General features: G+C 35.4%; 1 protein-coding gene across 1 annotated transcript; it reads left to right on the forward strand.

Moving 5' to 3' along the window:
- Nucleotides 1–345: 345 nt before the first annotated feature.
- LOC149779047 (transient receptor potential cation channel subfamily V member 5-like) lies at nucleotides 346–4,882 on the forward strand. The gene is made up of 2 exons (XM_089938386.1): nucleotides 346–1,164; nucleotides 3,206–4,882. Exons 1-2 carry the CDS (start codon nucleotides 346–348, stop codon nucleotides 4,880–4,882), a joined length of 2,496 nt encoding a protein of 831 aa, XP_089794512.1.
- The last annotated feature ends 10,544 nt before the right edge of the window (nucleotides 4,883–15,426 follow it).

Below are 15,426 nucleotides of genomic sequence, written 5' to 3' on the forward strand. Positions count from 1 at the left end.
GAAAGTTTTAAAGTCGTAAAGTGTATAAAATATTATAAAATGTCTGGAAGGCTATATTGTCGAATGATTGGAGGTGATCAGGGTGACATATTATATTTACGTAGACTATTCTCGGATGTCAGTAAAAATGCTTCGAGACTTTGGTTGTGTCTTCCCAACACCAACCTGGAAGTTTGCTGTTGTAATTATTGCCTTAAGGACTTATATGCAAAGTATATTGTGTTACAAGACACGGTTTACATTTAGACTGTTGTTGATATGTAAATTTATTTTGCAGAAGTGATGACACATATTTGATTGCTTTCCAATAATAAATCTTTCAGATGTCCGTACCAAAAGTACATCATGGATTACACTACAACCAGACAATGGTCCATAGATACACAGACAGTAGAAGATGAAAAAGATGTATATGCTCTCGTCCGCGCCATAGGTACATGCTCTTGCGAGGACGCTAACCTCAGACGGTTTGAGATGATGAGAAAATGTCTTTTAGAAATCAAGAGAAACGAGGAGTCGAGAAAGCACTTCCTACAAGGGAATCCAACAGGAGATTTCCAAACGGCTTTACACATGGCTTGCAGCATGTTCTACCTGGAGAAACCCATGGAGAAAAAGGTGGTTAAACTTCTTGTGAAGGAATTCCCAGATTTGATCCTCAGCAACAGACACGATTCAGATATGTACAAAGGTCAGACTCCTTTACATATGGCCATCTGTCGAGAAAACGTGTGGCTTCTGAATACACTACTGGACGCGCTTACAGGATATGATTTGGAAGACAAAAAGATCGCTTGTCTAGAAGAGCAAGCGACAGGACAGAAGTTCAAGAACACTGTCATGCTTGCAGAACTTCCTTTGTCTATCGCTGCCCTTACATGCAATAAGGAGGTGTTTGAGAAGCTAATCCAGCATGGAGCCAAGGTAGACGCCGTCAACAGTCGATTGGAGTCAATATATCATTGTTTCGTTGTTTATGCATATCTGTACCCAGACAAGATGGATAGCATTTTGGATATGATGAAGTACATACACGAGGAATCCAAGGTGGATGACAAGAGCAAGAAAAGGTTGATGCTGATGGACAAAATGGGAAGAGAGACCCCTCTACAGATGGCCGCTCGCTACGGTCAACATAGGATTTTCGCTTATATATTGGAAAATGTAAGTTTGCATACGTCGTACGGTTGAAATGTTTTCTCAACAAAATATATATTATTTAATTTTTTTTGTAATATGCAAGGTTCTCATACCATTAATCTATGGACGAGCTCGCTGTTTGTAGGAAGATATTTAGAACATACAGCAGTTCTTACAGCAAATTCTTGTTTTGTAATTCAATATCATTGTCTTGTCGACATTCTTGAACCATATACTGTCTAATACCTGTTAGACATCAATTAATCGGATTAATACATCTTCCGGATTTCCCAGAATTATCTTAACGGCGATCAGACTATGACTGTCAAGAAATGAAATCCAATTAGTAGGTCGAATAATTAAGTATTGTGCTTTATGACAGGAACGCCGTAATGAGATGAAATGGTCAGGAAGGCGTTTTACTTGTTTCATAAATATTTGACCTATCTATACATGTACTTTTCAAAGAAACGGCAGAAAAGGCAGAAATTACGCCATGTTGCCATTTCATGCGTGCTTGAGTACAGTCACAAAATTGTTTGCATTCCGCTAAGGTTAAATAGTTAACGTTTTGAACATCAATTGGGGGTGATATTTAAGTGTCCAGAAAAGATTAAGAATTATGATCCATTTTGGGGTCAGCTTGGGTTTGGGATGGGCCACCGTTTTCGTAAATGTATTAAATAATAAAGGCGATGTGGAATAAGTTCGTTAGTTTGTGAACACAGGTATTATATTTTATCTGTGTTATCTTTTTGACAGTTCTGAGACATTACATATTGCAAGCTTAAATTAAGGCGTTATGTAAAACAATGATTCAGATATGGTTTCAGCGTCAATCTTGAAAAATACTTAGAATCCTTCCTTAAACCTATCAATGTGTTTATCTAGCATTTTAAACTTTAAACTCCCATGCCTTTCAATACTGGCCTGCCAGTGATATGAGATCAATTTCATACGATGAAAAGTCATAACTTCGTTCGTATGTATAGTTATCATATCACATGTATTGAATTAACACTCCAATGGGGTAACTGAAACACACTGAAAGGTTATGTGCATACATTTGTTTTTATTTTGGTGGTGGATAAATGTGAAACGAACGTTCACAACTTATGTACTATACCTAAGAAAACTAGTCATGAAAGTTAACAGGTTAGGTTTGGTTTGAATATTGCGAATTTATAGAAATGCCTTACAGTGAAAACTGACCTCCCACAAATGAATTTATAGAAATGGCTTACAATGAAAATTGACCTCCCACAAACGAATTTATAGAAATGACTTACAATGAAAATTGACCTCCAATACACGAATTTATACAAATGGCTTAGAATGAAAACTAACCTCCCACAAATGAATTTATAGAAATGGCTTACAATGAAAACTGACCTCCCACAAATGAATTTATAGAAATGGCTTACAATGAAAATTGACCTCCAATACACGAATTTATAGAAATGGCTTACAATGAAAATTCACCTCCCACAAACAAATATAACGACGATGACAGTCAAAGGTTCGTTCATATGCATAGTGGGCGTGCAATTCCTTTTATTAAATGTGGAAACCTTGCAAAATGCTGAGTAAGTAATTTGAATTAAAGACGCTTGCGTCCACGTAGGACATGTGCGTCTGTCAAAATGCTGAGGTAACGTTCCTAGCTAAATATTCAATGCTGTGTGTAGAAAGTGTGCACTATTTTAATATTAAGAATTGCATTCTGACTTCAACGGATTGCATCGACATTTTCCATAATCCATTCTAATATGGACTGTTTGATAACATTGGTAAAAATTAGCTGTATATGTTTTTTTCTTCTCTTTCTGATGAACAGTTTACATAAATAGAACATATATGTTTAGGTTCATGTTTATGAAACTTTGGATTCCTGCTTTTGCATGCATTTTTGTTTTCTTTGTGAATCCTTCTTGGAAACGTTATAACAGTTTAATTTTAGCTATATTTGCTAGTTTTGGGAATCCCCAGCGTCACTGTAAAGAAACTTATCATGCATAATTTCTTTCAAGTCTTGTAAAATGAATGATATTTTTAATTTGTTTAGGCTTACTGCTACCTGTGCAACAAAGATGGACTGTTTGACATTAAGATGTATGACGTCACCGACATCGACCAATATCTTGCTAGTTCATTACAACGAGAGATACATTCTTCATGCGTTGGAAAGGGAAAAGATGTGGGTTCCACCGAATGCCCGAGGATGACTTCGTCTGGTTCTAGTCCCGAAAAGACATTTTCAAAAAAGGTTTCTGTTTTCGATATAATGTTCGATTTGAACTATACAACTGCCTTTGAATTTCTGCATCGAGACCCAATTCGCAGATTGATACTAAAGAAATGGGAATACTATAGGCTCATCTTCTACCCATTTTGGCTCTTTCACACACTGTTCATGATCTTGCTGACGGTATATGCCGTTGAGCGGGCGACTTCAATGAGCGACATAGACGAAAGAATCGAAATAGAAGACGTTTCAAATTCAACGGTCAAACGAAGGATATGGAGACTGAACGAAAAACTGGACAGTACTTTTCAAACAATCATCGCAATCCTGAGTCTGATTGTAGCATTCATATACATAATTCAAGAAGTGATGAGAACAATGAACAGAAGGATGCCTTTCAATATGTCTCAGCTCCTCAACCCGTATGCGAATGGTTGTTTCAGATCATCTCTGGTCCTGTTTTCTATTTGCTTGATTGGAGATTTCGCATCTACATGGAGTCCTTGGTACGAAGATTACCTGCTTATTCTGGCCATCATAATCGGTTGGCTCTGGTCTCTATTTTTTGTCAGAGCTCTCCGTAGGCTTAGCTTTTTCACATCATTGATTCAGCGGGTGCTGGCCGGCGACATCTTTCGTTTTGCTATCATCATCATCTTTGAACTGATAGCTTTCAACACTGCAATCTACATGCTTCTTCAAGGGCCTCCAGCGCAGAAAGAGGAGTCATTTCAAAGCTGGTGGAGGACACTTGTATGGACCTTGCAGGTATTTCTTGGAATACTCGATATTCCAGTGTTCGAGGCGAAAAATGCGATTGTGTTAAGTCTGGTGTATGTAATGTTTCTGATTGTTACTACTATACTTATGCTTAATGCTTTGATTGCTGTGATGTCCAATACATGCACAGAGCTTCTGTCTAATTTTCGTGACGTCAAAGAGATGCATCTTCGACTGCAACAGCTGTCTGTCATCCTGTTCTTCGAAAGTATGCTTCCCATCAAACTTGCTGAGAAACTGTCTTGCAAAGTGGCCAAGCGTGATAAGATTTTCTGTTTCGACCTGTTTAATGACATGGAAAGAAACATGACCCGATATCTTATTCAGGTAGACTCCATCAGGAATGCTGAGAACGTGTCTTATATGGAAAACAGCGCAGAGGAATTTGATAAAATTCCTAACTTTGTTAGAATATTTGAAACCCAAATCGAAAGCAATCCAAAATTTGCATCTATGGATGGAAATGGTGTTGATATGAACATTTTCATAAAGGAGTTTGCAAACAAGCTTGGCTATGCCAGAAGACAGGTCGCTGAATTCGACAATATATCCAAAAACCTCCAAGGAAATATGTCCACTGTATTAGCTTTTCCTCAATTGCATTTTGAGGAATCTTCTTCAACAGTGGTCCAAACTACGAGAGTGGTGCAGAGTCAGGCGATGCAAACGCGCAAGATTTCTTATGAAGTTATTAGCTCGGATACCTCAGCCGTATAACACGAAGTCGACCGAAAAGAGAACCACGTCAAGTTTTCGAGGGAGAACGTATATTGCCGCACGAGTGGCATTATGACATTGAGAAAATGTCATTAGTTGGGAGAGAAAAAAATCAAACATAACAAACGTAAGAAAGAAAACAAACAAATATTTCCTTGAGTGTATTAAAGGCTGATTTCACTGGTTCTTCTGAGCCTCGGTTGAATTCCGCTATTTTTTTTATAAGAAAGCTAATGTTGGTTTTTGTCTCATGTGTCGTACAACTTCGAAATTTAAATGAAGTTTTTACTCTCAGTCACGATGTTAATAAATATGCTTAAGATGCTATTGTGGCGTATATTAATTGGACCAATATCTGGTTGATTTTCACAATCATGTTAAAAGTTAAATAATCTAGCTAGGTTTTGCCGTTTCTCGTAATAATCAAATAATGTTACAGACAATGTGTGCTGGATGTAAGATGAAACACTTGTATGTAGACAAAGGGGTTGTATTCATAAACAAAACTATATATGCCCTGGAACAAAGCACCTTGCTATTTTGTGCTGAAATATCATTAGTTTGAGTACTGTTTACACAAAAGGTATCAACGTTGAACATATACTATGATTAAAGTCTTAGTTGTGGATTTGGGCACCACAATAACAACGTATCATGTCTTGTATGTAATATAACGTTTCGCGCGGTAACACATAATGTACACCATTCTAAATGTAAAAGTTTAATATAACAGGGAACACACCTCTGACAAAGAATAGGATTTTTTGAGGCTTCCCTTTGACACTATCAACAGAGACCTTTTATTAAATGATGCATGATCCATCGGACAGATTATATGCACCACTGACCAGGGCAAACACTAATCGAGGAGAGAGAGAGAGAGAGAGAACTCTGACATAGCTATTGCACGTGAGATAGAAAAAAAATGGATCGGTTTCCATTTTCAATAAATGTGCTCTGAAACAAGTGACATTGTGTAATATGACACATATCTCATTCCAACGGTAGTATGTATTTGTAGAATTTATATAGGTAACGAAATCGAGTCCAAATGACAAGAAATTGATTACGAGTTATTCTAGTCTGAAGTAATCCTTACTCAGACACAGGAGAGAGTAGTGTTTAATTTTGGTCTTAATTAAAGCCATATATTCTTTATTATTAAACAGAAGTGTCATGTAAGCCCATTTCTCTTCGGACTTGATTACAAATTAAATATTTCATTGTGAAAGCATATTTCTGTGCAGACATTATTGTAGGCTTAATATTTCTTTGTCTAAGCCTATTCTGAGCGGACAAGATTACATATTTAATTTTCATTGTGTGATCCTATTTTTGTCTGCGGACTTTAGTACAGACTGAACATTTCATCTACAATCTTTCTTCCTATCTATATTAGTTTTGTACATTCGTTCATTAAATAAAGCATTTCGAAGTATGGGGTAAAGAGTGGAAACTGATCATTTAAACCAATTTATGCATTTTGTATCTATCACTTTACTTCTACAATACTAACATTCAACAAGAGAATAAAATTCCTGTTGATTATCTAATGAGTTAAAACCCGATTATAAAAATATTGATTCCGAAAAACTATTAATTACCAGCTATACTATTATCAATACTTCCAGCGTTCTGTTTTTCAAACATCAAAACAAGTAATTGACATAAACTCAAAAGATCGAAATTAACTTTCATGTTTGAGTGCAAACTTAGTGAATGTATATAATTGTACCATAGGATATACATTTTACGATATTTTATAAAATGTACATCTAATTGAAACATATGTTTTCAATTTGCCACTAAAGAGTCAGGTGCTAATTTTAGGAATGAGTTTAATATAAGTACGTTTGTAAAAGGACTGAAATTTCATCAATAAAATATTGTTTTTTAACAGTGACAACCAGACAAACTTATATATAGTCTTTATTAAGTTCAGCCATTTCTAGACTGTTTCCTATTGCTCAGTATCATTAGTACAGTGTTTCCTATTGTTCAGTATCATTAGTACAGTGTTTCCTATTGTTCAGTAGTATCATTAGTACAGTGTTTCCTATTTTTGAGTATCATTAGTACAGTGTTTCCTATTGTTCAGTATCATTAGTACAGTGTTTTCGTTAGTTCTCTTGTGCTAAATGCTCGCATAAACACTTGTTAAAAATGAATGTTATTCATGGATAATATATCCATTTTTAGACATTGAGTAATTTCCTGTAACACAAATGTCTTGTAGTATAGACATTTTCATTAATCTAGATAGTTTTCCTTATCTGTGCAAAAATGTATATATTTCTTTTCCTACTCGTGTTACTCTTTGTGTATGTACATTTGTATCTTTATCTCCTTGTATGTGTGTTATTTGTTATCCACTGACAAAAACGTTGCTTTAGGTCGATATTTGCAATACATACATACATACATGCATACATACATATTGCTGGTGTTAAGCCGTACACATTTTTATGGGTGATTATAAATATAGGTAAATCGATTCTCTCATATTTTTTGCATAAATCATAAATCTATAGTACTGAGTCGTCTTATATTGGAACAATCATTATGCAACGAATATATATATATATATATATATATATATATATATATATATATATATATATATATATATATATATATATATATATATATATATTACAAGGTAAACGACAACAACAGGTAAAATGTAAAAATGTGGTTTAATAAAACTTGCGCTTGAAAATAACTTTCTCAATTTGGTGATACAAACTATATTCAAAAGATGGCACCTTCTTATGCATCCCATTTAATGGGGAAGTTAGTAAATGACTTTCTACATAAATGCCTATTAAAACCAGATGTTTGGTTAACATGTCTAGATGAGATTTGTATGATCTGGGGTCATTCATTACAAGACCTTAACTATTTCATCTACTGTTTAAATACATTACATCCAACAATGACATTTACGTCAATGTGTCTACATCTAAAGAATTGCTTTTTAACTTAGAGGCTTTTGTTAAACGTAACTTGTTTTGTATTTCAAAATTGGATACTGACATATTAATTAAAAAAAATTAAAAACTGTGAAATTTAAAAGAGTATGTACAATGAACGCGCTATGTTCCCTGTCATAGGAAAATTGTTATGCAGTCGAATGCCGATTGGCAGGAATTGTCCTGGAATAATTCGTTTGGACTTTTGTACCAAATCTGTGACAGTTCGCACCTTTTAATGTACAGAGGGGTAGATTAAAATATTTATATGCCATTGTATACTTCTTACTTGTATATTCAATTAATTTATATTTTGTTGAAGTTGTTCCGCCTTGTTTGTTTGACGTAAGGCGACCATCTACATTTTTTGTGGTTTCGTAAGATAGGAATTTATTGACTTGAACATTGATACTATAGATCTTTAATGTTTACCCTTTACCTTATAATTCATATAAGTATATTTTACCCTAGCTTTTTACAAAGATTTCCACGACATATGCATTTTAAATTAACTTACCTGAATCATGCATCTTATTATCGGAAAGTAATTTCATCAGACTATGAAACAAAATCAAATAAATTTTATAACAGTTATTAAGACCCATTCTTCACACAAACATGAACAGTCGAACGTTAGCTTATGTTGGCAATCTCACAAGAATGATTCTTTTACACAACAGTAAAATCTCGCTGGTTTCCTTGAGGACCATTATTCATTGCATTAGGTATAAATCCTCATTTCAGATAAACATGTCCAAAGTGTTTCAAAAATATTATTTGATTTTGTTTTAAATATCTCGTTGGCTTTTATTCCGAATTAAGAAACATTAATGTGACGGTGATGGGCTCATTTGGTCCGTTTTGTAACCAAGCTTTGATTTTGTTTTCGATCCCAATACGTGACAAATGTACTATATTCATATCTTTTGAATTATATGACATTTTATTGAATTCGCATAAAATCGTTTGCAAAACCAGCCTATGACACCTTCCTGTGAATAACGCCTATAAAGATAATGTAATTTGTATTCCTACTCCTCTTGTAAGTTTTTTGTCTGTCTTTTATGATATCATTAACAGCTGGTGATGTCTACTCAAATTCTGATCTTAGTCCTACAGCCTCTCTAATTACCTCCCTTCACTACGATTCAGGATTTTCATTTTCGTGGCTTTTCTCACCTTCGTTTCGTTAAATATAATGTTCAACGATCTTACTTAAATTAGACATACTGTAAACTGAACTTAGTTTGTGGCCTTTACTGAGACGAGACTGAAATTGAACTTAATTTGAGGCCTTTACTGAGACGAGGCTGTAAACTGAACTTAGTTTGTGGCCTTTACTGAGAGTTGGCTCAGATGATCCATTTCGTCTGACGATCTAATCCTTAAATCTTATCACAATGCATCAAGGAGAGATCTCAGTGTCGATGGCCATGGTAGTTCTTCTATTTATATCAAGAATCATCACGCTGTAAAACACGACAGGATCTTGAGTTCAGTGTAATACTGCGTTCATGGTTTGAACTTTTACATAGACAAAGACATTCTATATTGTTTGTAGTATAGACATTTGCATTCAAAGTTCTTTTCTACTTCAATGATAGATGATGCCACACACCTCGTATCATAGTCACCATACTAACAGAGAACTTTAACGTGCTCAATCCATTGTCATTTCATAACATCAGAACATTATAAGACCATAGTTTGCTAAACTAATGTATGAATGAGCCGATCTACGTACCACAACACTCATTGTCATAGTTAGGATTATTACTCGTAAGTGACAATGAAAATGAAAAATTAATTCTTACTGGTGTCAGAGATCCACTTTTTCTAACAATCTAGTTATACGAAGAAGTAGATTATACTCTCGCGAGAAAATAGTTTCCATTACCTTCCTTAAATGTCTGAAATGTAATGCTATTGACAAATGCTAGAAACATCGCATATTATCTATATCTAGGCGATGTTTCCCAACAAAATATTCAAAACCAGATTCTCAGAAAATATGCGGATCAAAACGACTACCAAGAGACCTATAAGAAAACACTAGGGAACAACAACGAGAAACCAGTTGTAATTGAGCACGCCATGTCATTAGCTTGAAACGGCACATATAAAGCGAAATATAAAATACAAGCCGTAACATTAAATTAATCAAGGTGTGGTCAGTCGTACGAACAGGCAGACGTACTGGACATGAAAGCGATAGCTATGTTGAGCTTCCTGCATAATCGACTAGACAATAATGTTAATTAAAATGTTTCCCACTTTTCGATAGTACTGGACTAGGGAAACAGTAGTATTGGATGAAATAATAAAAGAATGTCAACAATTTAAAACCACATGGTGTCTTATTCCATATTGACACTAAGACCTTAACCAGGGACTTGATGCAGGGCGAGGAGTATTAAAATCCATAAGTCAGTGCTTGATAATGCTATATCTCCCTCACCCACATTGGACACAAAGTTCGTGCATTCTCACGCCGCATTTCACGCATGGTTTTATTCCTAGACTTCAGCGCCGAGCAATCGCTAAATGAGATGCACAATACTCATTAAATCATTATTTTACATGGTGATTTCAATCCAATCATAAGCCAGCTACAAATATTTGTTGCTCGTGATATTATATTGTAATATTCCTCGATAATATTCAATGAGAAACAAACTTGCCTTATTATATAACGGGTAGGTGGACTGTAGCAAAATAATAATTGCAAGAATAGTATTACAATCTGACCGGTGTTAGACCCGCGCTTGGTAGGTCATACATTGACTATACATATTTGCGAAATCAGATTAAGTTGTTAGAAACTACGGGAGAAGAGTTTGCAAGATTATCTATTACTGAACCAGCCGTGGCCAGGTTTGACTTTGATAGGGTAGACGATAGGAAATTTCAGGAACATAACAGAGCAGATAGGGAGGAGTTTAAATGGGACGGTGTTCATGTTTGGTCAGCGTTCCGGATAGATTACGAAAGTATCTTCGTTGATGCTACAATTAATGACCAGCGGACAGCAACGATCATTGATCGATTAGCTTATAATAAAAGATATTTATTTAGAATGAAATGTATTGTTGAACAGGATGGTCAGGATGGCCCAACAAGGATTATCCGGGATAAACTCGACCCGGTGCAACACTCACGAGTATGTGGCCAGCATATCTCCGTTGCAGATAAAAATTCTGCATTGGGAATGCGGACGGGCATTGACAAACCATATTATGAAAAATCATATCCTGCGACTGCTGTTGTTTACTGACTTTATTGTTCAAACGACCCCGATAGTAATGCTCCTCAAATGCTGCAAGGCGTCCCAGCCACTGGTATCTTATATTTTGTGGCTCAACGGGTCAAAGAACATTTTATGACCTTCCCACGACGAAATAGACTGACAGAAACACGAATCAAAGAAAGAAACAAATGGGCAGATCGTGTTACCGACAATGAGCCCGCATGGAAATACCGCAGTATTGGAAAAGTTATTAGTTTCCCACTGTTGTACAAACAATAACCGACCAGGTTTAGTACGATTCCGGCAACTGTCTTAGTAAAGGCACACCGATATTAAACATTAGTTGGTACATGTAGAAACTGTCCTGACTTAGTTTTTGAATCGAGGCAGAAAGCTCCACGAGCATTCGTAGCAACTGACATCAAGGTAATATGTTAATTTCAGTTCATGCTTCATAATATATAGAGAGGTTCGTGTAAAATGTCAGGACAGGTAGAAACTTTTTTTAATATAAATATGAAATCATATTGCTCATGACACGAATGGCCACTCATAGAGCGGAATAGTGAATACAAGGTACACACGTATGTGCATTAAACAAAATTGTGGTACTCTCCCATCTAAAACGTATGTTTCAAAGTTTAAGGGTAAAATTACCTTTCGTCGCATATCTCATTGTTGTATTTTTGTACACGATGCCACGTTATTCTTGTAGAGAAACTTAATAAAGAATTATGAGTGCAAGCCATAATATTCAAACTGATCGTACATATCCGATATAAATATCAGTGCGTTTGTTTGTAATCTCTTTTTTTTAGCTGTACATTACTGCTTTCAATAATTTCTTTAAAGCTAGTCATGGACAGAGTAATCGTGTAAATGAGGAACTATGACAAATTAAGTGATAAATACCACAACACTTTTACCGCAGTATAGTTTGTACTTGTAAAGATATGAAATTGACCGCTGCCTGTGTCGAGTTTAGGGGTCTGGGTTTCTCCCATCTCTTTCTTTAGTGAGTCGACTCGCGGAGCAAATATATTAGAATCGGCGAGAAGTGCAATAAAACCCATTACGGCCAAGATAAAATCCGTGACTGACTTCCACTAGACTGAGTGGATTTCCACTGGTCTGGAGAGAAAATCCATCGGGCTGAGTGGACTTCCTCTCCTCATAATGGGCACATAATCCCCTGCCTCTCTGTCCACGTCCACTGGATTGAATTGGCAATGCGTAAAACACGATGCATGTACTATGTTCATAGTAATCAATTCGATCAGTCCTTATGACACATATTCCTAATGGTAGTATTTATAGCAGTTTCAGAATTAACGTAAAGGCACTAGAAATAGACCAAGCAGTATCAAAAGATAACTTCGGTCAGTGTGTGTGTGTGAGAGAGAGAGAGAGAGAGAGGAGTTGATGTATTCAAGTACATTTTTAAACAATAGGAAGATAAAAGGTAAATTGCGTCCGTGCAATAAAGTGTGACAGCCTCTCAAAATAAGCCATAATATAATATAATATAATATAATATAATATAATATAATATAATATAATATAATATAATATAATATTATAATAATATAGCTTATTTAGTAGTAATAATATTGACAATAATACTTATTATTATTATTATTATTATTATTATTCCATTCAAGACTGGCCCATCGGTAATATGATATCAAGTTTACATAAGTTCCATACGATGAAAAATCATAACTTTTTCAATATGTACAATTATCGTATCACATGTCTTCAGTTAACAATCCCATGGGGTAATCAAAACATAATGAAAGGTTGTGTGCATGAATTAGTTTTCAATGTATTCATGCCTGAATTTGAAGCGACGATCACAACTAAACCGAGGGAAAGCAGTTATATCAGTTTGCAGATTCGATTTCGTTTGAAATATTAGGAATTTATATAAATCATCTGATACGTAATTTGACCTCTCACTAACAAATATAAGAACTATCGCAGTCAAAGCTTCGTTCAGACGCAAAGTTGACTTGCAATTCCTTTTATTATTAAATGTGGAATCCTTACATAATGCTGAGGTAATGTGCTTAGCTAAATATGCAATGCTGTGTGTAGACCGTTTGCAATCTATTAACATATACAGTTGCATTTTATATTCAATGGATTTCATCAACATTTCCAATAATCCAATATAAACAGGGAAGGTTTGAATGCAATCGCAACATTGAGATACAGATGCTATTTTTTCTTTCTTGTGAACCCTTTTCGTAAATAGATCGTAGAAGATAATCTCCTGGGATATATTTGTTTAGGTTCATGTTAATGAATGATTTGGATTCCAGCTTTTGTATGCATTCTACGTTTCCTGTTGATTAGATGGAATTCTAATTATAAACGTTACAATAGTAACAATCTTTTCAAGTTTTCTAAAATGATGGACATTTTTTAGGATTAGTGCTACCTGTCCAACCAAGATGGACTGTTTGACATTACGGTGCATGACTTCACCGACATCGATCTATATCTGGTAAGTTCATTACAACGAGAGAGGCGTTGTTCACGTGCTGTTAATCAAAACGACGTGGGATCCACACAATGTACGACTGAGACTTCATCTGGTTCTAGTACTGAAAAGACATTTTCGTAAAAGGTTTCTGTTTTCGATACAAATTCAACGATCAAACGAGGGATATGGAGACCGATTGAAAAACTGGACAGTACTTCTTTAATGATATTCGCAATCCTGAATTTGATTTTATTATTCACATAATTAATACAAGAAGTGATGAGAACAATAAACAAAAGGATTCCTTCAATATATTTCCGCTCCTAATCCCGATTGCGAATGGTAGTTTCAGATCATATCTGGTACTGATTTCTGTTTGCTTGATTGTAGATTTATGACCTACATGGAGTTCTTGGAAGTGATTACCTGATAATTCTGGCCGTCATAATCGGTAGGCTGAGGTTTCAGTTGTTTGTCAGAGCTCTCCGCAGGATTAACTTTTTTCACATCATTTAGCTGGTCGGCGATATATCTCGTCTCGCATTCATCATCATTATTGAACTAATAGCCTACAAAACTGCAATCTACATGCTTCTTCAAGGGCCTAATACTATATTGTTGGTTAAATCTTTGACAGCAGTGATGTCCAATAAATGCATAGAGCTTCTGTCAAATTTTCGTGACGTCAAAAATAGATGCATCTGCGACTGCAACAGCTGTCCGTCATCTTGTTCTTCGAAAGCATGCTTCCCATCAAACTTGCTGAGAAACTCGCTTGCAAAGTGGCTAAACGTGATAAGATTTTCTGTTTCTACCTTCCTAACGACGCAGAAGAAACATGACACGCTATCTCATTGAGGTAGACTCCATGAGGAACGCTGAGAACGTGTCCTATGTGGAAAACAGCGAACAGGAATTTGATCCAAGTTCCAAAATTTGCTAGAATATTTGGAACCAAAATCTAAAGTTTTCTAAATTTGCACCTATGCCTGGAAATGCTGACTATATGAATATTTAACAAAGGAGTTTGCAAGCAGGCTTGGTAATGCCAGAAGACAGCTCGTTAAATTTGACAATAAATCCAAATCTTCAAGGATATATTTCGTCTATGTCATCTGTATCAGCTTTTGTGTCATTTCAATCTGCGGAATCTTCTTCAACAGTGGTCCAAACTACGAGAGCGGTGCAGAGTCAGGCGATGCAAACGCGCAGTATTTATTATGAAGTTAATAGCTCTGACACCTCATCCGTGTAACATGACATTGAACAAAAAGAGATCCAAGTCAAGTTGTCATATAAAGAACTTATCAAGCTGCACCAATGTTATGATGATATTAAAAAATATAACATTATCACGGAGGAAAAATAATCAAATCCAAACCAAAGTAAGAAAACAAACAAAAGCAAAACCAAACACTAAAAGCCCTAGCCAAAGGCTCATAACCTTGTGTGTTTGTGCTCCTAATTTGATTATTTCTTTTGAAACCCGTTTTAATATCATTCGCAGAAGAGAGAAACATTTATGCATATAGTTTTTGATTGAGAGACTATGATAACAACGTCTCGTATAACCTATATGTTTTAATAAAAAGGTCGTTTATTGTGTTTGTATAGGTAATTGACCAGAATATTTTATTGTCATTAGAGTTCCGCACCGTGAACACGTAATTATAGCATTCTGAGCACATACTCGAACGTATAAATTTAATCAAGGAAGGAACATACCTTTGACAAAGAATACGATTTTAGGAGACTTACCTTGCCACTGTCGACAGTGGCCTATTTAAAATGATGTACCAGACATCATTTTCACTGACCAGAGAAAGAAAGACAACTC

This window comes from Sinohyriopsis cumingii, chromosome 17 (genome assembly GCF_028554795.1).
Source record: "Sinohyriopsis cumingii isolate HCF-2022 chromosome 17, ASM2855479v2, whole genome shotgun sequence".
NCBI classification, from domain to species: Eukaryota; Metazoa; Mollusca; class Bivalvia; order Unionida; family Unionidae; genus Sinohyriopsis; species Sinohyriopsis cumingii.

Bases quoted from the DNA above. Each gene is read 5' to 3' on its own strand.
- LOC149779047 (XM_089938386.1), top strand. From the start codon at position 346: ATGGATTACACTACAACCAGACAATGGTCCATAGATACACAGACAGTA. The intron at 1,165-3,205 runs GTAAGTTTGCAT...TAATTTGTTTAG, and splicing joins TCGCTTATATATTGGAAAAT to GCTTACTGCTACCTGTGCAA.